The 23,605-nt window shown below is 39.4% G+C and overlaps 1 protein-coding gene and 1 pseudogene across 5 annotated transcripts in view; one reads left to right on the forward strand and one right to left on the reverse strand.

Moving 5' to 3' along the window:
* TMEM45A (transmembrane protein 45A) overlaps positions 1 to 15,853 on the forward strand; it is a 68,816-nt gene extending 52,963 nt beyond the window's left edge. For all 5 annotated transcript variants that reach the window (XM_036109696.2, XM_078063792.1, XM_036109693.2 and 2 more), the window contains exons 3-6: positions 271 to 483; positions 2,056 to 2,240; positions 10,609 to 10,754; positions 15,334 to 15,853. In XM_036109696.2, the coding sequence (XP_035965589.1) occupies positions 271 to 483; positions 2,056 to 2,240; positions 10,609 to 10,754; positions 15,334 to 15,427 (638 nt within the window). In that variant the 3' untranslated portion in view covers positions 15,428 to 15,853. The remainder of the gene's footprint in view (positions 1 to 270; positions 484 to 2,055; positions 2,241 to 10,608; positions 10,755 to 15,333) is intronic.
* Positions 15,854 to 21,852: 5,999 nt separating this feature from the next.
* Positions 21,853 to 22,980, reverse strand: LOC118546781 (tubulin epsilon chain pseudogene; annotated as a pseudogene).
* Between the last annotated feature and the right edge of the window lie 625 nt (positions 22,981 to 23,605).

The following is a 23,605-nucleotide window of genomic DNA, read 5'->3' on the forward strand; positions in this document are numbered from 1 at the left end:
AAATGATCAGCTTTGATGATCTGAAATAAATAGATGTTTGACTAAATTGGTTTATCTTTGACTAAAAGTTGATCATCCAAACCAGTATTTGAACCTCTAAAACCAGCCTAAAGCCCCAGTACTTAGCTGTTAGGGAACAGCCCAGAGAGAAGAATCAGCATTGTAGAAGGACATTAGATTAGACTAAGGCCTGGGTTAATCCTGTGTCTTCCTGCTTTCTTCATGAAGTTGTGGGGAGGGTTACTAAAACTGTGATATGTTCCTTTGCAGGCATGCTTGGGGAGCAATTTATCACTGGAGGGCCCCATTTGGCCTTATATGACTATAAAGAGGGCCAGTGGGTCGACCTCCTGAACTGGCACCATTTCACCATGTATTTCTTCTTTGGGCTGCTGGGTGTGACAAACATCTTATGCTTTCTCATCAATTCGCTTCCCGCCTCCTTAACCAAATTAATGTTGTCAAATGCCTTATTTGTGGAGGGTAAGTATAAGTGAGTATGTTCCCATACCTTTCACTATCCTTGGACACTTGTCTAGCCCTGTGCAATAATGTTCCTTTAGTGTCCTGGTGCTGCCTTGATCAGTTGGGCCATCTGTTTGGGCCACGGGGAGATAATCAGATGTCCTGCATAGGACACCAAGGATTTTCCCTCCCTACTGACTCATACAGTAAACTGGGACAAGCACCATCCTTTGATGTGCTTTATTCACATTTCACATCATTCTTAAATAACCACCTACCATGGTTATTTATCTCTAGGTTATCCTGGAGAGAATCATGATTTCCATTTTTAACAAGTGCAACTGAGCTCAGGGTAGTGAAGCATGAGTACCCTGAAACAAGGAGACCACTCACAGCAACCTACTAACCTGCTAACTAGCGTTTTTCATATTGATATAGTGGAACTCCACCATTACATGAGAAGTAGGGTCAAAAAATCAGTCACTAAAAAGAGGAGGTCCTATTTTTGAGAGGTTAATGAAAAACACTTTTTGTTCAGCTGATGTCCCTGTTACTATGTAGGGAAAACAGGTGTTTAGTAATTTGTTTTCATTTATTGTATTTGTAAGGATTAGATTGATGATAGAACTAAAAAAGCCCCAAAGGATCAGGAGGCAGTAATTTCCTAACTGTCCACCTTCCTTCCCCCATCTGAAGATAAGGACTTTTGCCAACCCCTTTCTGAGAACAAAGGCTAGCTAAAAGATGGACGTCAACAACCAAGAGCAAGATTCTCAGTATCTCAGGGTGTTACCATATTTTGAGTGAACATCTTTTCCTCCTCATCTACATGAAAAGGTTGAAGATAAAGCTGGAATCTGCTCATGGGATTAAATAACATAGGTAGTTACTATTTCTTGGGAGCTTCCAGAGCATCTTGTCATACCCATCAAAGTCCACTCTTATGATTTGTATATATATATTTGCTTACTCCAATGGACCGAATTCCTTAAAGCAAGGATTTGTCTCATTCATCTGTGTATTCTTGCTCCCCTGCTCCCATCACACTTACTATTCATCCTCCTTTATAGAAGATGCTTTGAAATATAGTCAGTTGAAAGTGTCATGATATGTTAGACAAGAAAATAAAGGTTGGGAAAGGGAAAAGGAGAGATAGATCTCTATTCTTAAGAGTTAGTGATGATGGGACGCCTGGGTGGCTCAGTCGTTTAAGCGTCTGCTTTCGGCTGAGGTCATGATCCCAGGGTGCTGGGATGGAGTTCTGCATTGGGTTCCTTGCTCAGCAGGGAGCCTGCTTCTCCCTCTGCTTGTGCTCACTCTCTCTCTCTCTCTGACAAATAAATAAATAAAATCTTAAAAACAGAAGAGGTAGTGATGACTCCAAAAATGCTAGAAGTTTCCATTATTGTGGGAAGCAGAGAGCACTTGATATTTTGGACAAATTGGTGTGTGTGCATGTGTGTGTGTGTGAGTATAAAATTATGTGGGGTGGGGAAGAGAGAGAGAGAGGGAGGGGGAGAGAGGGAGGGAGAAAAATGGTGGATGCCCCTTGGTTTCACTGAAAAAGAGAAACTATTTTTTCCCTATCAGCTTTTATCATGTATAATCACACTCATGGCCGGGAAATGCTGGACATCTTTGTGCACCAGCTGTTGGTCTTGGCCATCTTTGTGACAGGCCTGATTGCCTTCTTGGAGCTCTTCATACGGACCAGTATCACTGTGGAACTTACTCGGACAAGCTTTATCCTGCTTCAGGGGAGCTGGTTTTGGCAGGTGAGTCGAGGCCTCCTGTGAAGGGATCTGGTGTCTCCATCTGTACTCGTCTCTCTTTGGTGGGGTATTTTGATCCAGAATCGGACACTTCCTTCTGATGTGCTGCCTGTAGAGAGAATGTGGGTCTTTGAGAGGTGATGTTGCTTTGAGTAGCCCAGAGGCCCTGGGGGGAGTACTGACAGAGCAGCCGGGAAGGAAATGGGGTGTGTTCATCTTCCTCACACACCTGAATATCCGTAATGTAGGAATTCTGAGCCATTGCTTTTGCTAAAGCAGCTTACATCCTAATGAGTGAAGAGCTTGAGAAATATATGAAAGGCAGGAAGGAGAGGAAATGATTAATTACTGAGAAACAACAATGTGCCAGCCACTCTACAGGACTATTACATACATGTTGTTTCATTATGTCCCCACAGTAACTTGGAAGTTAGGTATTATCATCCCAAATTTACTGATAGGACTCAGCGAGACCCCATGACTATCCCAGACTCACACAGTAATGGAACTAGAATGTAAATGTGGGTCTGTCTGACCCCAAGTCCCAGGCTCTTTCCATTTTACTCTGTTGACTACCTAACCTTGGCGTGTTGTCAAAAACATGTATTCCAATTAGTGAACTTATATTTTATAGAGACTGGTAAATCATACTCTAATATACACATATAGATGTAAGGAAAGTCTGAGATGAAAGGTGAATGTGGTTTAATAGGGGATGACCTCTTAGAGGAGATGTTTCATCACCAGAAAGCAGGAACTTGGGATGAGGTTATTGCAGGGATTTTCAAACTAATTAGTGTTCCATTAATAATTAATGATTAAGAATCTGAGGGAAGAAACATGGGCTGTCACAACTGAGAATAGGTTGACCTAATGTTGTCCGCTTTGGCAGAGAAATAATGTTTTTATATTTTACCAAAAGCTTTTCTAGGAAAGAGCTATGAGGTTAAAAATCTTTGGGCATTGGGGCACCTGGGTGGCTCAGTCATTAAGTGTCTGCCTTCGGCTCAGGTCATGATCCTAGGGGCCTGGGATCGAGCCCCGCATCGGGCTCCCTGCCCTGTGGGAAGCCTGCTTCTCCCTCTCCCACTCCCCCTGCTTGTGTTCCCTCTCTCTCTGTGTCTCTCTGTCAAATAAATAAATAAAATCTAAAAAAAAACAAAAAAAAAATCTTTGGGCATAAATCTGTGACTATTTAAAAATCTTTTCCATCTATCAGTATGTCTAGACTAGTTTCTTTTTTTACCTGGTGGCTAGACTAAATAACGTTAGGAGGCTTAAAGAAAAATGAACATTTAATACCAATGCAAACACACACACTGGCAGGAAATGAAGGTTTAATTGTAGTACGTCTCTCCACCCTCAGATTCCTCTGAAACAAAAATGTCTAGAGACGGAGGTGAATTTATTCCACTTTTATTTTGGTGCTATGTGTGGTATATGAACGTCTATGGTCAAAACTCTGTCTTAAGTTGATAATATGACATTGTGATTTGCTTTTCACCATATTTTTTCTCTCTTTACTTGTCCATAGGTGGTTAATACTAGTGCATAAACAATATGTAGACAGATTAGCACACCCAGACTCTTGGAACTATAAATAAGGAGATGCAAAATGAATGAGGCAAATGTTCAGATTGGCCTTTTTTTTATAACTCATATGTAAATGATGGGGAATGAGTGGGGGAAGGGGCAGATGGAGAGGGAGAGAGAGAATCTCAAGCAGATTCCCCACTGAGCACAGAACCCCCACCGGGAGTGGTAGGGGGATGGAAGGCTCAGTCTTACAGCCCTGGGATCATGACCTGAGCCGAAATCAAGAGTCAGATGCTTAACCGACTGAGCCACCCAGTCACCCCTGTGGAAGAATATTTCTAAAACTCACTTTCACACTTTGTCATTTCCAAGTTCCCTCCTATCATTGTCAGAGTTGAGGCAGAGACCATCAGGGGAGGAAGAAGACACTTCTGCTGTCTTTGTTTCCCATTACTTTGAACAGTAACTTCTCCTTCATCACCCTCCCCCACTAATTGCTCCGGGGACTCCTCCCATGGCTCCCCAGATTGTTGAGCCCAAAGTAAAGTGCAGCCTTATTTTGTCTTTTTGAAAGACAAAAGTTCATTCAAAGATGTCAAAAAGACCCAACTAAGCAGTAGTGCTCTGAGTCTGATATGGTAGATCAAACACTTGTTTAAGGCTGATAGTGTTGAAATAAGTGATTGGAGAATAAGACTTAAAACACTAGGAAATTCAAACTCTAACCTATAGGAAATGAGCCCCTGGCTTGCTGTATATTAGAGAAGATAATTATTTACATTTTAAATGTGATATTAATGAGGCTTAAACTATTCAAAAACAGACGTTCAGGAGTGGCATAGAAGATACAGCAAGAAAAATTCTTTTTCAGACCTTTTGTTTGGTTGGAATTTTACATTAGGAAGCAAATTAGAATAACTAATGAGAGAGTAGTGGCTGATTCTATATATCAAGGAGGATTTAATGAGTTGTGGCATTTTCTGGCCCTTGGTTTTCAGCTTTCCGAATTCACTTGCTTTTATCCTGAAATGACTTGGAATGTTTCTATGACTTTCACAATAATCACATCAGTTAACACTGTTCATAGGCTTCACAGTGGCCTTCAGTTAAGTCTTTAGCTTTCAGTGTCAGGATCTGAGGGTCTCAAGGAGATGAGTAGTGAGAGGTGCTCAAAGTTTCTCTTTTCTTGGTATGAAACAGTAAACATTTGGCTGGTAGAATTGGTAACGACCAATGAAGGTGACTTAAGATGATATTTTATTTTGGAAGCTCCAGAAAATGATTGTGACTATGGCATGGAGGGAGAAGTCCACGAGACTCTAGGTCAGGCAGACCTGGATCTGAAGTCTGGTTCTACCATATTAATCACATGAGTGTACACTATTTATTTTATGCTTTACCAGGAGAAGGTAAAGTTAAGTTGGGATTTGAAAGATGGATAAGAGCCACCAAAGTGTCCAGACTTGAGGTTTAGGATAAGTGATATTCCTTGCTTATTTTGGTCTTAGCTCTTGTATTAGTATCCTAGGGCTCCAATAACAAAGCCCCACAAGTTGGATGACTTAAAACAATGGAAATTTATTCTTTCACTGTTTTGGAGGCCAGAAGTCCAGAAATCAAGGTGTCAGCATGTTGGTTCCTTCCTGGGGGCCCAAAGGGAGGATCTGTCCTCTGCCACTCTCCTAGAGAGCTGCCCACAATCCTTGACATTCCTTGGCTTATGGCAGCATAACCTCAACCTCTGCCTCCATAGGTACACCTGTGGGTTTCTGTGTACCTGTGTCTTCACATGGCCTTCCATAATAAGGACACTAGTCATTGGATTTGGGCCAATTCTAATCCACTATGACCTCATCTCAAGTTGATGACATCGGCAAAGACATTATTTCCAAATAAGGTCACATTCACAGGCACCAAGTGTTAGGACATCAACATATCCTTTTGGAGGTACACATTATAAGCCACAACTGCTAACCCTTACCTCAGGAAGCTGTAGCAAAACACTGCCCAAGCAAGGATAGATGGGTGGATGGCATTGGAAGGACATTGGTTGGACCAATAGGTAGGAACTGGGGAGCTGGTCCATAATTTATTAGACTCAACTCTCCCTAAAAGATACTCACTTGAGGGTGCCTGGGTGGCTCAGTCGTTAAACGTCTGCCTTCAGCTCAGGTCATGATCCCAGGGTCCTGGGATCGAGTCCCACATCGGGCTCCCTGCTCCGCGGGAAGCCTGCTTCTCCCTCTCCCACTCCCCCTGCTTGTGTTCCTGCTCTCACTATGTCTCTTTCTGTCAAATAAATAAATAAAATCTTAAAAAAAAAAAAGATACTCACTTGACACAATTTTTTTTGTCATCTTTCATGAGTTGCTGCAAAAGTAGGGCATGAGAAGAATGGGGATAATGGCTTATTCTTGCGGTTATTATGAGGACTTAGAATTATGGTGAAGTTTATGTGCATGAATGAGGTTAAGGTGCCCTACACCTAGTGATACATCTACTGGGTGGTACAAATGGTAGTTCTCTTTCCAACCAAAGGGAATTCTTTAGAATGGGAAATGGGAACAAGTGATTAAGGCCCAAGTCTTGTTTTTTCCTAATTTACTCAGGTTATTAGAAATTTCAAACAGAAATGGTATTAAAGTTTCACTCAATACTATGGACTAAATGCTTTTTTTTTGTTCCTGTTAGATTTCATTTATTAGATGTGCGATTCCAGGCAAATTATGAAACCACCCAATTTTCTCATCCAGAGATGAAGACAATAGTATGTTAAAATGGGATAATAATACATTAAAATGGGATAATAATATATCATTTAAGGGCCATTGTAAGGAACACTCCCAAGCACTGTAACTGACATATAATTAGCTAATATATGGTGGACATTCATACATTGTCCATGTAATTATCTTGGTATTGTATTTCATTTAGTTCTAGAGACCTGACATATGTCCATCCCCCATCCCCCCGTCTGTCCATCATTCATCCATCTCTCTCTCTCTTTCTCTTTTTGTTTTTTGTTAGGATAAAATTTACATAACACAATTAACTGTTTTAGAGTATATAATTCAGTGCCATTTAAGTACATTCACTATATTATGCAACTATCACTGCTATTCAGTTCTGAAACATTTTCATCACCCCGGAAGGAAACCCTGGAACCCTGATGAAATCATTCCCTTTTACTCTCCTCTTAGCCCCTGATAACCACTAATTTGTTTTTTGTTTCTATGAATTTAGTTATTCTGAATATTTCATGTAAACAGAATCAGACAATATGGGACCTTTTGTGTCTGCCCTCTTTCCCTTAACATAATGTTTATAAGATTCATCTATATTGTGTCATGCATTAGTGCGTCATGACTTTATGGTTCAATAGTCCATTGTATTAGTATACAACATTTTGTTTATTCATCATCAGTTGACAGACATTTGGGTTGTTTTCAACTTTTGACTATTGTGAATAATGCTTCTATGAACATTTGTTTACAAGTTTTTGTTTGAATACTTGTTTTCAGTTCTTTTGGGTATATACTTAGGAATGACATTGCCAGGTCATGTGATAATTAAAGCTGCATTTAACTTTTTGAAGAACTGTCCAATTGTTTTCCACAGTGACTGCACCATCTTATATTCCTACCAGCAATTTACAAGGATTCCAATTTCTCTTTATTCTTACTAACACTTGTTATTTATTATTTTTACCATCCTAATGGGTGTGAAGTGGTATCTCCTATGGTTTGGATTTGCATTTCTCTAATAAGTAACAATGTTCTTCATCTTTTCATGAGTTTATTTACCATTTGGATACCATCTTTGGAGGAATATCTCTTCAACTCCGTTGTTCATTTAAAAATAGTTATTTTTTGTCTTTTAGTTGTTCAGTTTTAGGAGGTCTTTGTACATGCTAGATATTAATTCCTTATCAGATATATGATACAGCAATATTTTATCCCATGCTGTGGGCTCCTTTTTCATTTTCTTGATAGTGTCCTTTGATGTACAAAAGTTTTTAATTTTGGTGAAGTCCAATTTACCTATTTTTTTTTTTGGTTGATTGTACTTTTGGTGTAGTATCTAAGAAGTCATCCCCAATGCCAGGGCATGAAGCTTTCCCCCTATGTTTTCTTCTAAGAGTATTATGGTTTTAGTTCTTATATTTAGTTTTTGATACCTTTTTTCTTTTTTTTTTGCTTTAACTATTTTTTAATAGTCTTACAAAACTTCTCTGAACTCAAAGGAGCAACAACTGTCCAAAGAATCACCATGTAGATAGTCTCATCAATTAGCATTTTAAACATTTCAAGGGTATTGGCAAGATACATCTAAGATCTATGATCATTCATTGACTTAGCCTAGTTGTTCTCAGTTCTTTGTTTTGGAATTTACTTCCCCAGAAGATAAGCCATTTTTATTTTTACACAACTGTACTAAAGTATAGTTTCTATACCATAAAATTCACCAGCTTAAATGTATAATTCACTGATTTTTAGTAAATATACAGAGTTGTACACCATCATCCCAAAAAGATCACTCATGCCAGTTACAGTCACTCCCTGTTCCCACCTCCATCCCCTAGCAACTACTTGTCCCTTTTCTATGTCTAGTGATTTGCTTTTTCTGAACATTTCACATAAATGGAGTGGTGCAAAAGTAATCTTGTACATCTGACTTGTTTCATTTAGCAAAATGATTCTGAGTCCATGCCACAGAATGTGTCAGTAGTGTCTTCTTTTTATTGTTGTAGCATTCCAGTGTATGGATATGGCACATTTTCATTTTCCACTCGCCAGGTTATAAACAGTTGGGTTATTTCCATTTGGGAGGTATCATGGATAATGCTGCTTTAAATGAGCATTCACGTTATAAGGCTTTATGTGGGTGTATGTTTTCATTTCTTTTTGGTGATCACTAGGGAGTAGAAGTGTTGAGTAATATTTTTTAAATTAACATATAATGTATTATTTGTTTCAGAGGAACAGTTCTGTGATTCATTAGTCTTACACAATTCACAACACTCGCCATATTATATACCCTCCCCAATGTCCATCACCCAGCCACCCCATCCCTCCCACTCCCCTCCACTCCAGCAACCCTCAGTTGTTAATTTTTTTGAGTTAATTTTTGTATGGGGTGTAAGGTAAGGGTCCAAAATCATTCTTTTGCATGTGGATATCCAGTCGTACCAGCACCATTTGTTGATGAGACTACTATTTACCCATTGAATGGCCGTGGCACTCTTGTCAAAAATGAATTTTCTACAGACATATAGATTTATTTCTGGACTCTCAATTCTATTTCATCAATCCGTATTTCTGTCATTATGTCAATACCACACTATTTTGATTACTGCAATTTTTGTAGTAAGTTTTGAAATCAGTAAGCATGCGTCTTAAAACTTTGTTTTTATTTTTTGAAGTTGTTTTGGCTATTCTTGGTTCCTGGTAATTCCATAGGATTTTTAGGGTCAGCTTTCCATTTCTGTAAAAAAAAGACCATTGGGATTTTTTTTTTTTATTTAAATTCAATTAGCCAGCATATACTACATCATTAGTTTTTTATTTATTATTTATTATTTTAATTTTTTAAAGGTTTTATTTATTTATTTGACAGAGACACAGCGAGAGAGGGAACACAAGCAGGGGAAGTGGGAGAGGGAGAAGCAGGCTTCCCGCAGAGCATGGAGCCGGATGTGGGGCTCGATCCCAGGACCCTGGGATCATGACCTGAGCCGAAGGCAGACGCTTAACGCCTGAGCCACCCAGGCGCCCCATACATCATTAGTTTTTGATGTAGTGTTCAATGATTCATCAGTTGCATATAACACCTAGTGCTCATCACATCATGTGCCTTCTGAGGGTTGTGGAAGGGGAGGTGGGTGGGGGGGTGGGGTAACTGGGTGATGGGCATTAAGGAGACCACTGGGATTTTGATAGAGATTGCACTGAATTTGTAGATTTCTTTGGGTGTTATTGCCATCTTAACAATATTAAATCATCCAGTCCATGAACATGAGATGTATTTCCATTTATTTAGGTCTTTGATTTCTTTCAACAATGTTTTGTAGTTTTCAGTGTACAAGTCTTGAACCTCTTTGATTAAATTTATTTCTAAGTATTTTATTTTTTTCAATGTTATTGTAAGTAACATTGTTTTCTTAATTCAATTTTTGGGTTGTTCATTGCATGTGTATAGAAATACAACTGAATTTGTTTGTTAATTTTGTGTCCTGCAAGTATGCTGAATTCATTGATTAGCTCTAATAGTTTTTTTGTGTGTGGATTCTTTAGGATTTTCTATATATAAGATTATATAATCTGTGAATATAGATAGTTTCACTTCTTCCTTTAGAATCTGGATACCCTTTATTTATTTTACTTGACTAATTTTTGGCTAGAAATTCCTAGTGAATAGAAGTGGTGAATCCAACACCTTCCTCTTGTTGCTGATCTTAGGGGCAAAGCTTTCAGTCTTTGATCATTGAATATAATGTTAGCTATGAACATTTATTTATTTTAAAACCTCTTTGTACTCTAATTTTGAAATAACTGCGTGAAACTGCACAACTTAGAAACCTGACACATTCTCTGAAAGTCCACTAAACCACAGAGATGATTCCTATTCATATTTTGAAAATTTCTCTTCAATGTCCTTAACATTTTTTTAAAAAAAATATGACCTGGTAGATACTATCTGATGTCTTATCTGTAGCATCTCAGATAATTGGAGTTACTTTAGTTAAGATTAATCTTAGAACCAAACATTTTGAAATGTACTATCTTTGGGAATGTGGCTGATTATTTTAATATGTGCTTTTTGTTTTAAATTACAGATTGGTTTTGTCCTTTATCCCCCCAGTGGAGGTCCTGCATGGGATGCAATGGATCATGACAACATTATGTTTCTTACCATATGCTTTTGTTGGCATTATGCATTAAGCATTATCATCGTTGGAATGATTTATGCCTTTGTCACTTGGTAAGTTAGTGATTTTTTGTTCACATAAGTTCTCTTCCTTGGTATCTGATCATCAAGACTCGAAAGTATTGAACTTTAAATTCAAAGGGGAACTTCATTCCTTAGTATTCCACAAGACAGGGTAATGTAGCAGAAAATTATCTGCAAACCCAGAAAGTCCCCCTCGAAAGAATAAATGCTGGCTTAAAGTTAGACTCCCTCAACAGTGTCTCAGCTGTGTCTCTAACCTATGTGTCACCCTTCAACACCCTTTTCTGTGCCTTCATGTCTTTGCATATGCTGTCTCCTTTTCCAGATGGTCCTCTCCATACTTGCAATGAGCCCTCCATTTGCCCACATGTACATCAATCATAGCAATTCACAAGCTTGGTGTCATTTTTTGACCAATATTTATGTCTCCCATTAAATTTGAGTACATGATTAATTTGACATTTACTCTAATATTTCTAAAAGTAAGATTCAGTTGAAAAATCATGTTTTTAGACCCTGATACAATGTTTCACAGTAGATGAAGAGCGATATAACAGATTGATAAAACACATATTCCTAATTCTGCTACCTATCAGCTGTATGACTTTGGGCAAATTATGTAACCACATTAAGTCTCAGTTTTATTGTTTACAAAATGGGAATAATAATAGTACCTAAATGAGATATGTATTTAAACTGTTTAGGACATAATAAGGGCACAGCGGAAGTTCTTCTTGTTCTTGTTCTTGTTCTTGTTAGTTTTCTTGTTCTCCTCCTCCTCCTTCTTCTGTATCACAAAATGCATAAGGTATAGACCCTAAGGGGGAGAGATAGACAATTGAAATACAATGCAATAGGTGGAAATAGTAGAACAAAGCACTATTGGAGCCCAGAGGAGACTTCCTCGCAGTTGAGAATTAAGCTTCAGCTTGAAGGATCAAAAGGAATAGAAAGAGCTGAACATGGTTCCTGTCTTTAAGGTAGCTAATACCAAACCACAGTGGGTCTGGCTGGTCCCAACTACTAGGCATGCAGGCTCCACACTTAATTCTTCAGACTTCAGTATTGACCTAAATGTTCTATATCTGCAGGCTTCATTTTGGTGGCCATGAGCTACTTGACTATATGGTTATTGAGCACTTGACATGTGCCTAGTGCCACATTAATTTTAATTAATTTAAATATCTGTAAATGTATAGTGACTACCATATTGGGCAGTATGCATCTAGTGGGTTCTCTAGATTTCTAAAATGTGGTAGCTGCTTCTAGGCCCAGTGGGGTCTCATCCTCTTCAAAAACTAGCTTTCTACTCTTCTCTCTTGCTTTGTGCTTCTCTGAGCTTCACTGCTGAAGCACCTTTGGTGCTGGGTCTCTAAGTAAGAGAACAATTTCCTTGTCTAGCTCCTGATGTCTCTGCTAGGCTTTGGGTCAGCTTACTTTGATCTGTAGTTACCTCCTTCTAGGGGTCTAAGTGCTTTGGGTACTGGGAGATTCTAGCTTCTCATTGACTGATTTCTATTAGTCCTATTTCATTCCTCCAAAGCATGCAGATGGCTGTTAAAACTGGCTCTGCCATTGAGTGAAACTTGGCTTCTTCCTCTGTTGTTCTAGGCTGACATCTGGGCCTCACCTCCTTAGGGGCTGGGCAGCCTCCAAGAATAATGGCAACATTCAAGGAGCCTCTCTAGCTCACATCAGCTCCCTTCCAGAGCCAAAAGAAGACTACTGTCTCTTCCTGTTTCAAAAAGCTTCAGACCTCTCTTATCCATTTACAGTTTTCTAGGTGTCTTTTTCAACCTTTACCTTTTGGGCCACTTAGTCCACTCTACTTGGCATATCCAAATTAAATGCCCATCTCTTCTATGAAAACTTCTGTGACAATTCTAGCCCTCATCTCCCTTCAGGAGTTTGTATAGTACTTTAGTCACTACTACCCATTTTAGCAATTGCGATCTATCTTTACTATTAGCTTACATCAGCCTGATCTGCTAGCTAGATTGTATCACCCTTAGGAAAATACCCTTTTTATATTTGCACAGCTCCTGGCACACCGTCAGGTGTGTTTTAATAGATCTGCTTCAGAGTTACGTGAATATGCGCTTTGTTTGTTTGGAAATCATGTTTCAGATGCTTTTCAGTCTTGCTCTCATAGTGCTCTTGGAAGTATAAGAACAAGAGCTCATGATGTGAGGTATGTTGATATAAACTTAAGCAATAGCTTAAAAAATGTCATGAAGATTCAGTACTGACTTTCAGTGAGGTCACATGGCAGGCTAATTCAGTTCTATAATCATAAGGAGTTTTGACAATCTATTTTTCAGGGTTTGACTGGAGTAGTTTGTAATTCAGTCACAGGTGATGGATTTTCAGGACATTATATCAGAATATGTTTGACAAAGTGCAAAGATCACGATGGAAACAAAACTAGGTTATGGAACCACAACCCCCCAAATCTCAGAAAAGTGAAGTTCTACTTCCCAGCTTTCCAGAATAATGGTGCAAAGATTGCCTCATTCAGACCCATACCTGCAGTTCTGAAATGACATTCATAGGAGAAACTTATCTGTTTGGAAATTTTATTAGATATTCTACTGTATTTCATATTTAAATACCACTATTTATAGAATTATTTCAAAAGCCCCTCTCTATGGGTCGAGAAATATGCCCACTTTCAGGTTGGTTTCCTAAGCAATAATTCAGGTGACTCATTTCGAAGAACAAAATAGAGATGACCAAATTCCAGGAAAATAAGGTTTGCCTTCTGGAAGTTTGATTTCCAGATGGACTGTGGAAGTACACCCAGAGTCTCAGTTCTGCTCTTTTTCTTATTAATTGAAGAAAACCTATGAGAGCAAAACCTCAGACACATCCTAACCTTAGTATCCTGGACAAACATCATTCCAGGAACTAGCAATTATTTGCACTTGTTTATCATTCCAGCCTTTAATCTGTCTCCAGCGCCCACTTATGCACGTGCCAATACCTAGGGCTACAGGGTGCAGATAGAGCCTGAACGTGCCTCAGCTGGGTAGCTTGTAGAAACAGCAGACACAGCCCAGGAAAGGGGAGTGGGAAACAGGAAGAGTCACTAGGGTCTGGGTTAACAATTAATTTGTAATAAGTAGCCATGGGTTTGTTTTATTTTCCACATGAGCCATCAGGAATGAATCTAATTAATGAATTAACAGTTAATCCATTTCATTTAGCATGTATTGAGGTGTGCAATGTAGAGATAACTGTGTGGATCTAAAATATGACACAAACACTGTCCCAGGCTTTAAATTATTTAAGCCTATGAGCCTTTTGCAAGAATAGTGCCTTGAAGAGCTGAGGACATTGGGATCAACATCAATGGTCAATAATCAAGGCAAATTATTTTGACTGGTTTCCTTGATCTTGATGAGTCAATAGTTGTTATTGGTACTACTCAGTTGTTGTATATTGGAGGAGTTAATGCTGAGTTGAAAGTGACTGAAGAATTAACCTCTACGAATAAGTGAGTGATATGGGCTCCTGGCAGATTGCTCCGAAGGACATTGATTCATCAGATGTGTGTTGAGCCACTGTTATGCACCAGATGCTGTTCTAGACTCTGGCTAGCATTAAGGCACTAAATAAGATAAGGTCTTTGCTCTTATGAAGCTTTTATTCTAGTGGGATCCAGAGCACAAGTAAAGTCATTGCATATTTATGGGGGCAGGCCTTCACTGGAAGAAGAGAGGCAGAAAATAGGGGATGCAGATAGACTGGTGAAGTTTTTCACAAAATGAGAATGATTTTGATGATTTGGTGTATCAAATTTGTTTGTGTATTCCTATGTACTTTTGGAATTTAACTATATTTTATCGATATAGTCATAGTACAATGTCTTTATGAATAATCATGCACAGGAAAAGCTTTGCTTAGTTTTTATTACATCGGCGAAGTAGAGAGTCTGCTGAGTTTCTGCCACTAAGAACCTTCATATCTTCCAGCATCAAAAATTATATTGCTGCTTACCCCTAGACCTACAGATCTCTTGATCTATGAAAACAATCACAAAGGTGGAGGGCACTTCTTCCAACTTCTTATTTCGTCATGGATCACTACATGGACCATCACATGCGGTTGAGCAGTTCATGGCCTGCACAAAAGCACCCCTCTGAAGGCACAAGTTGGGACAGGCTTGACATGGGGCTTGACACGGGGAAGGAGATGCCTTTATGCACTTCCTTTACAAGAGAGGGCTCCTTTTTGCAATACATAGCTGGGTGTGGACTTGATGGAAAAGCTCGAGGCTGAGCTCGGTTTCATCTGGGCTTGCTGCAGCCCAGAGATTCTCTTGTTTGTTTTAGAAATGATCAAAGCTATGAATAATTAGGCATTCTCTGATGCCTAATTAAACAATCATGTTATACATTTAAAAATTGTATTGTATCTGTATACTTATACCCTGCTTTACTCCACCAAAATTTTTCAGGTAGCTCCAAAGCCAAATAAAAGTGATTTTCTTTTTTTGGATTGCCTCTCCCATTTGCACAGATAATTCGGAGTTTGTTGAATTATAGATACACGTTGTTCTGGGTTTTTATTAAACAGCATAACGTGAGATGCCTTTCATTTTCCTCAGGTTGGTTAAATCTCGGCTTCAGAGGTTCTGCCCCTCAGAAGTTGGACTCCTGAAAAATGTTGAACGAGAACAAGAATCAGAAGAAGAGATGTGATTTTGATGGGCATTTAGTCTTTCTGGATGAACTTCTCTTTTTTGGATTATTTTTGTTCATGGTTTTGTTTTTTGACCTTTTGCTTGGAGAACAGGCGGCTGAGGATGATTCTTGGTATATTGTTTGTATTTCCAATTTGGTTAAAGTATTTGAATTCAAATATTTTATTTTTAGGTTTGTAAGTACTTTGGGTGATAAATGCATTTTGCACATCAGTCATGGTATTTGGGGCCTGGAGCAACTATTCCCAGATCATTTAAAGTTAACATCCACGCTAAGAAAAATGTTTTATTTGCCTTATACATATGCTCAAGGTGTCTGGGCTTACTACCATTTGTAACTCATTAAACATCGAATTACACTTGTTTATCTTGTTGCTGCAATGAGAAATAAACGAATGCAAAAACCGTGGTACAGACACCTCAAGTTTTGTTGTTGTTGTTGTTTTGTTTTGTTTTACATTCTCATTATTTGTTTTCTTTCTTTATTTACATTCAATTAGCCAACATATAGTACATCATTCGTTTCAGATGTAGAGTTCAATAATTCATCAATTGCATGTAACACCCAGTGCTCATCACATCACATGCCCTCTTTAATGCTCATCACCCAGTTATCCCATCCCCCCACCTACCTCCCCTCCAGCAGCCCTCAGTTTGTTTCCTGTAGTTAAGAGTCTCTCATGGTTTGTATTCCTCTCTGATGACTTCCCATTCAGTTTTCCCTCTCTTCCTCTATGATCTTCTGCGCTGTTTTTAGCAGCAATGTCCACAATAGCCAAACTGTGGAAAGAGCCGAGATGTCCATCGACAGATGAATGGATAAAGATGTGGTACATATACACAATGGAATATTAGCCATCAGGAAGGATGAATACTTACCGTTTACATCAATGTGGATGGAACTGGAGGGTATTATGCTAAGTGAAATAAGTCAATCAGAGAAAGACAATTATCATATGGTTTCACTCATATGTTTTTTTTATTTTTATTTTTTTTTTTTATTTTTTTTTTTTAAAGATTTTATTTATTTGAGAGAGAGAGAATGAGAGAGAAAGAACACATGAGAGGGGATAGGGTCAGAGGGCGAAGCAGACTCCCTGCCAAGCAGGGAGCCCGATGCGGGACTCGATCCAGGGACTCCAGGATCATGACCTGAGCCGAAGGCAGTCGCTTAACCAACTGAGCCACCCAGGCGCCCCTCATATGTTTTTTTTTAATTCAACTGCACCTCACCCTTGCATCATGAAGAAGGAGCAGTGTGACAAATTCCTTTTTGTGAGACATCTCCTTCTGAGTTGTACCTGAGTTGTCCCCTGAGAAAAGTACCTGAGTCGTCCCCTGAGTTGTCCCCTGAGAAAAGTAAGCCAGCAGTTGTCCTGAGTTGTGCAGTCTTTTAGAGAAGACAAAGAAATGATCCCTAGGACACGTGGATGCAAAGCCATGAGGGATTGGGGAGGGGGAATCATGATGTCATCTATAGAGTGAAAAGTCATCACCACAGCATAGCACGGCCACCGTACTGTCCCCTCTGCTGAAATAATGGAGGGGTTAAAATAAGGAAAAGTATTTTATGGATTACCTGGGTAAAAAGTCAGAGCTCTTACCTAGTCTTGCACTAAGTAACACTTAGTGGAGAGTCAAGAAACCTTATTTCTAATTCTGGCTCTACAATTAACCATCCTCCCGGACTTTAGCAATCACCATGTGCTCTCTAAAGTAAGGGAATTGAACTGGATGAGGCACTTTCTGGCTGTCACATTTTATGAATCTAGAATCTCTGAGACAAAGTGAAGCCAGTGACAGCTGATTTAGACAGGAAGGGCCTGTCTCTGTCGTGACAGCAAAGGTAAGGAGGGCTTCAGGAATCCTCGAGGGCTGATTGACTATAGAAGAAAGGAAGCAGCCTCATGGGCAGCTGGAGGTGAAATGTGGGCAATTAAATCCTGAAGCTCCATGGCATTGCCGAAGCGCTCACAAATCCAGAAGCCTAACCCAGTCTGGTATTATCACAGTGATACTGGAGAGGGAAGTGAGTAGATTTTTTAGGCCAAAGAACTAGACACATTCATTTTTTTTTTTTTTTATATAAGGGTTGGAAAAACTGATGTGGGTGCCTAAAACCACCTATTTGAATAATATAGTCCTCTATTTGAATAATATGATAAACCTGAGTGCACTTCTGGCATATGAAATGCCCACATGCCTGTGATGTCGGCATGTGATTACGGCATTCTGCCCCATGCATGTCCCATATCTTTTCTAGTCCAGCAAGCTTCTATAACTTTGGCAAGTTGTGTTTCAAAAGAGTGAGCTGTCAGCTGCAGTTCATGAAAATGGCATTGCTGGTACGTAGGCCTGAGTAGGGACTCAGAATAATAAGCCGAAACCAGATCAGGGCTGGAATTTTGAAAACTGATATAAGTGCAAAGATTCTAGCAGTCTTTATGAGAAAGCAGAAACATCCCTTCCTCCAGTCTCTGGACGGAAAGAATGCAAGTGAGATGCAACTCAGGGAGTTCTCAGTGAAGGAACATTTGGTTCAGGTCTAAAGCCACAGTCTGAGGCTTTCTGCCTCTAGTCCCTGAAATGAACAATACATTTGAATAGCATTGTTGTAACTTTATGGAAGCCTTCACCAAGGAAGGAGTGGGAGAGGGTGCCCTTCCTTATTTTTATTTGTATTTTATCTCAACTCTTCCAAAACCCTGGGGTCTCAATTCCTGAGCCTTTGCCAAACTTCCTTTTGTGGGTATCTCATGCTTCATTTGCCATAAACAAAATAAAGAAACTCTTACATAACTCAGCCCAGTATCAACATTGGCTGTTGATAGGACACCAACTCTTCCGTGATTTCTGTAACTTCCAGTCTCCTTTGCTTGGGAAATGCTCAGTGCAGCCTCAACTACATTACCTTCCAGCTCATTGTTGAAATGGGAGGTTGGGTCATGACCATTATCCCTGAGATCATGACCTGAGCTGAAATCAAGAGTTGGAGGCCCACCTGACTGAGCCACGCAGTGGCCCCAAAGCGTAAGTGCTCTTAAATGTTTTGCTACAGTGTGTAAACTTAGTGAGATTTCAACTTAAAATCACAAGCCTAAATCTGTTACTCAATTAAACATTTATAAATTAGACCTACAAGACTAATCAACATAGACAAAATTATTTTCAAAATTATAGATACCTAAAATGATACACATGTATAATTTCTTAACACAAAAATATCATTATGAGTTTGATTCTCTTAAACATTACTGTACTTAATTGTAACTCTTCCCACAATAAAATAGGCTTACTGTTAAGGAAGTGATTTATTTATGACAGGCAATGTTGGGAAATACCTACTCTGCTCCTTGAGCTCTTGGACCCAGATACTGAATGGAACAGGATTCTTGACGGTGAGCCTAATGGCACATGCTAAATCCTGTTATTTATGGTCACTGTATCAGACTCTCCACACAAGCCGTCTCTTGGCCTTTTAAAGCACAGGGAAGGCACCATCCTGAGCTGGAGTCCCCCTTAAAATTATCTGTCTTTTCCACCTACTCATGAAAATCTGCCGCCCTTGGCTAGGCTGTTATGCCACTTGATGGAATTTCATTATTCTTTAGCTCCAAAGATATTTAAATATATTTCCTTCTAAGTATAAAGACTTCTGAACTTGATGTTATCCTGCTCTTTTTTTTTTTCTTATATTTCCTATTGGATAAATCTCCACAATTCTTACAGATATTAAGGTGATAGTCTAATGAATTCTAGGTCACTTTCTTTTAAAGGTAATTCCAACTAACAGCTATGAGATTAGATGGCAGTATTTTTTTGTGTCTGAAGCTAAAATACATACAGATTCCAAAATATATAGACATAAGCTCGTCTGAGTATACAAGAGGCTTAGCAATTTAAAATGGAACTCTCTCCTCTGGTGAGAAACTGCCCCGGGTTCCTTTGCCTCTTAGATCCATTCTAAGTTAATTAGCATCATGTTTTAATTAAATTAATGACTATTTAATCATTTCACTTGAGCGTAATTCACTATGCAGTTATGCTGTCATACTGTCCAATAAAACCCTTGGACCGTCAGGTTGACTTGTTTTCTGTTCCCCCAAATATGTTTAATTTCCATATCTATGTTGTATTTATTAACTACCCTACCTCCCTGGCTCCTTGCAGCCTAACTTCTGGAGTTTCTTTAAGGCTCAGTTCAAAACCTTTTCTACTGCTTCATCCCACTTTTCTCTGCCTGTACACTCACACAGCACTAAATCCAGAGTGACATCGGATCATATTCCATCCAGTCCTGTAGTTATCTTTTTTTTTAAGATTTATTTATTTATTTGACACAGAGAGAGAGAGAGAGAGGGCGAGACAGAGAGAGAGAGAGTGAGCGCAAGAAGGGGGAGCAGCAGAGGGAGAAGCAGGCTTCCTGCCGAGCAGGGATCCTGATGCAGGGTTCGATTCCAGGTCCTTGGGATCATGACCTGAGCCGAAGGTAGATGCTTAACTGACTGAGCCACCCAGGTGCCCCAGCTGTAGTTATCTTTATACATAAATTCTTCCTTCTTAGTATTTTACAATCCCTTAAGACAATTATTTTTTTGTGTGTTTAAAAACATGGACATTTATTATTATAAAATCAACTGGCTTAATAAAAAAAGCATTATATTTCTATTGGGATTTCATCAAGATAAAAAGCTTTTGCACAGCAAAAGAAATAGTCAACAAAACCAGAAGACAACCGACAGAATGGGAGAAGATATTTGCAAATGACATATCAGATAAAGGGCTAGTATCCAAAATCTATAAAGAACTTATCAAACTCAACACCCAAGGAACAAATGATCCAATCAAGAAATGGGCAGAAGACATGAACAGACATTTTTCCAAAGAAGACATCCAAATGGCCAACAGACCCATGAAAAAGTGCTCAACATCACTCGGCATCAGGGAAATCCAAATCAAAACCTCAATGAGATACCACCTCACACCAGTCAGAATGGCTAAAATTAACAAGTCAGGAAACGACAGATGTTGGCGGGGATGCAGAGAAAGGGGAACCATCCTACACTGTTGGTGGGAATGCAAGCTGGTGCAGCCACTCTGGAAAACAGTATGGAGGTTCCTCAAAAAGTTGAAAATAGAGCTACCATACGACCCAGCAATTGCACTACTGGGTATTTACCCCAAAGATACAAATGTAGGGATCCGAAGGGGTATGTGCACCCCGATGTTTATAGCAGCAATGTTCACAATACCCAAACTATGGAAAGAGCCAAGATGTCCAGTGACAGATGAATGGATAAAGAAGATGTGGTATATATATACAATGGAATATTATGCAGCCATCAAAAGGAATGAAATCTTGCCATTTGCAACGACGTGGATGGAACTGGAAGGTATTATGCTGAGTGAAATAAGTCAATCAGAGAAAGACATGTATCATATGATCTCACTGATATGAGGAATTCTTAATCTCAGGAAACAAACTGAGGGTTGCTGGAGTGGTGGGGGGTGGGAGGGATGGGGTAGCTGGGTGATAGACATGGGGGAGGGTATGTGCTATGGTGAGCACTGTGAATTGTGTAAGACTGTTGAATCACAGACCTGTACCTCTGAAACAATACATTATATGTTAAAAAAAAAAAAAAGGTAGTAGGAAGGGAAAAATGAAGGGGGGGAAATCAGAGGGGGAGACGAACCATGAGAGACTATGGACTCTGAGAAACAAACTGAGGGTTCTAGAGGGGAGGGGGTGGGGCCATGGGTTAGCCTGGTGATGGGTATTAAAGAGGGCGCATACTGAATGGAGCACTGGGTGTTATACGCAAACAATGAATCATGGAACACTACATCAAAAACTAATGATGTAATGTATGGTGATTAACATAACATAATAAAATAAAAAAAATAAAGTAAAAAAAAGTATTATATTTAAGGATAATTTAATACACATGCATGCTAAAATAAACATAAATTATGATTCTTTTGAGTGCAAACAAGTGGTTACCCAAAGGAGAAACAAGACCTCCTTAATAGTTGTAATAAAACCTATCCCTGCAAAGTTAGGAGGTATTACACAGAAGTATTTATATTGTGTTCTTCTACTACTCCTCCTGCTTGCTTTTAAAGAATCAAAATTTAAACAGAATATGAAAAAATCAATTATAAATAAATATAAAAATATGCCTGTATAAGATTTTTATTGAAGACATGCTTATCATCGTATAAATGCCTAAATGTGAGACTATAAATAAAGTAAAATGTTGAAGGACTCTGTTTTCTCAATTTTAGAAAAGGGGAATTTTCTGAAGACAAATGTTTGAAGTTAAAGTACAAGGACGTCACTGATTTCACACACTGGTATCATCAACAGATTGTGATGAATCCAACAGATTGGATTTTGTCACAAGAATCCAGCTTTCTTGATCAGGAGACTAACCATACAGAAGGTTTTACTCGTTCAGTATGTCTGTGAAGATCTGAAACCCTGAAACTGGTACATTTCTTCTAACCATAAAGGCGCAGGCAAGGTAGAGATTATGGAGTCAGCCTGAATGAGTTGGTGATCTTTACTAAAGGCATCTGAAAACATCTGATGGAGCCTTCAGGTAGGAATGTGAACATTTGCGAGTGTATATAGAGGTGTTGGCTTGACACAAGATAAGGCACTTCAGGAAAAGGAACTAAGTTCAGGCTGATTTCATTAAGGTCCAAAGGGACCCTTCAAGTCTTGCAGAGCTTCTTAAGTTCGGCAGCAAATTTGCCACAATGGGGTTCATTGCATCCAAGGGCTTCTGGTGCCACTTTTCAAAAAGCCCTGGCACTTGAAGTAACCAGACTCTTTGGCTTTATTGTTGTACTCAGCTTTCCAGAATTCACCATGAGGTCAATCTTGCTAATGATGTCAAATAAAGATTAGTTGTCAGGGGGCACCACACAGTCTGCATGCTTGTTAAGTCCCTTCATTGCCGAGATGCTATTATAAGGCAAGGTTATGATATCATCCTCTTCAGAAGGATAAATTGAAGTCATGAATCTGTATAGTTCTGGGAATTCACCCTCAAGCACCTTCAAGAGAAATGTGCCAAGTCCAGATCCTGTTCCTCCTCCCGTGGAATGTATAATAAAAAAACACTGCAAACAATCACAGGGCTCTGCCAACTTTCTGAGCTTCTCTAGAATCTGTTCTTCATAAAGACTGCCAAAAACTTGGTGACCCACAGCCCAATTATTCCTTGAGCCAGAAATATCGGTGATGAGCTCCTTGCTATCAAACACATCTCTCAATGGGCCCTGCAGAATTTCATTTACTACTCTTTGCTCCATGTCAATCAAGATAGCTGATGCATTCAAAGAACAAATTTTCCCCTTGGAAATACTGTCACTGTTACCAGCCACTCTGGTATCCACATTTCTAAGGAAGCTGTTTATTGCCTCATTATAAATTCCTTTCTGGTTGGCCTTGGCATGCTCCCTTAGTGCCAGATCCCGGAAGCAGCAGCCCATCTGGTGTCCACACCAGCTGACCAGTATGACCACCACCGACTGGGTCATGCTGCGGCATGGCGAGATCAGGGCACTGGGGAGCCCGTGCCTGGTTTCCTACTTCCAGCCTGGCCCGGCCCACCAGCAGCAACCATACTTCTTTTGTCTCTACTGTAACGCCTAAGGAATCCTTCTCAGCTTGTAGCATTGGAAAGTGAGCCATAGGAACAGAATAATGAGAGAAAAATCAAAGGAAGATATTATTTAGAGAAAAGAGGTCTTAAAAGGTTGTCTATAGGTGAGGACTTGGAGACCAGAGAGTTAGTGATTTGTCCAAGATCATGCAGTCAATTAGTGGCTGAGCCCATGACGGAATATAAGTCTTCTGACACCAAAATTTGGGGCTCTTTCCACTTTAGAGGTGACACTACTGCATAATGAATAGCTCAGTTCCTTCTTAGATGGACCTGACTCATTCTAAAGACCATCTGCCCCCACCCCTTCTCCCCACACAGCTTCTGTTCAAGTATCTGGCCAGACATCGTCTTAGTCAGTTTGGGCTGCTATAACAGAGCACCATAGACTGCGTGGTGTGAACAACAAACATTTATTTCTTATGGTTCTGGAGGGTGGGCAGTCCAAGATCAAGAAACCAGCAGACCTGGTGTTTGGTGAAGGCCTTTCTGGTTTGCAG

The sequence above is a fragment of the Halichoerus grypus genome, chromosome 1 (genome assembly GCF_964656455.1).
Source record: "Halichoerus grypus chromosome 1, mHalGry1.hap1.1, whole genome shotgun sequence".
Taxonomy (NCBI): Eukaryota; Metazoa; Chordata; class Mammalia; order Carnivora; family Phocidae; genus Halichoerus; species Halichoerus grypus.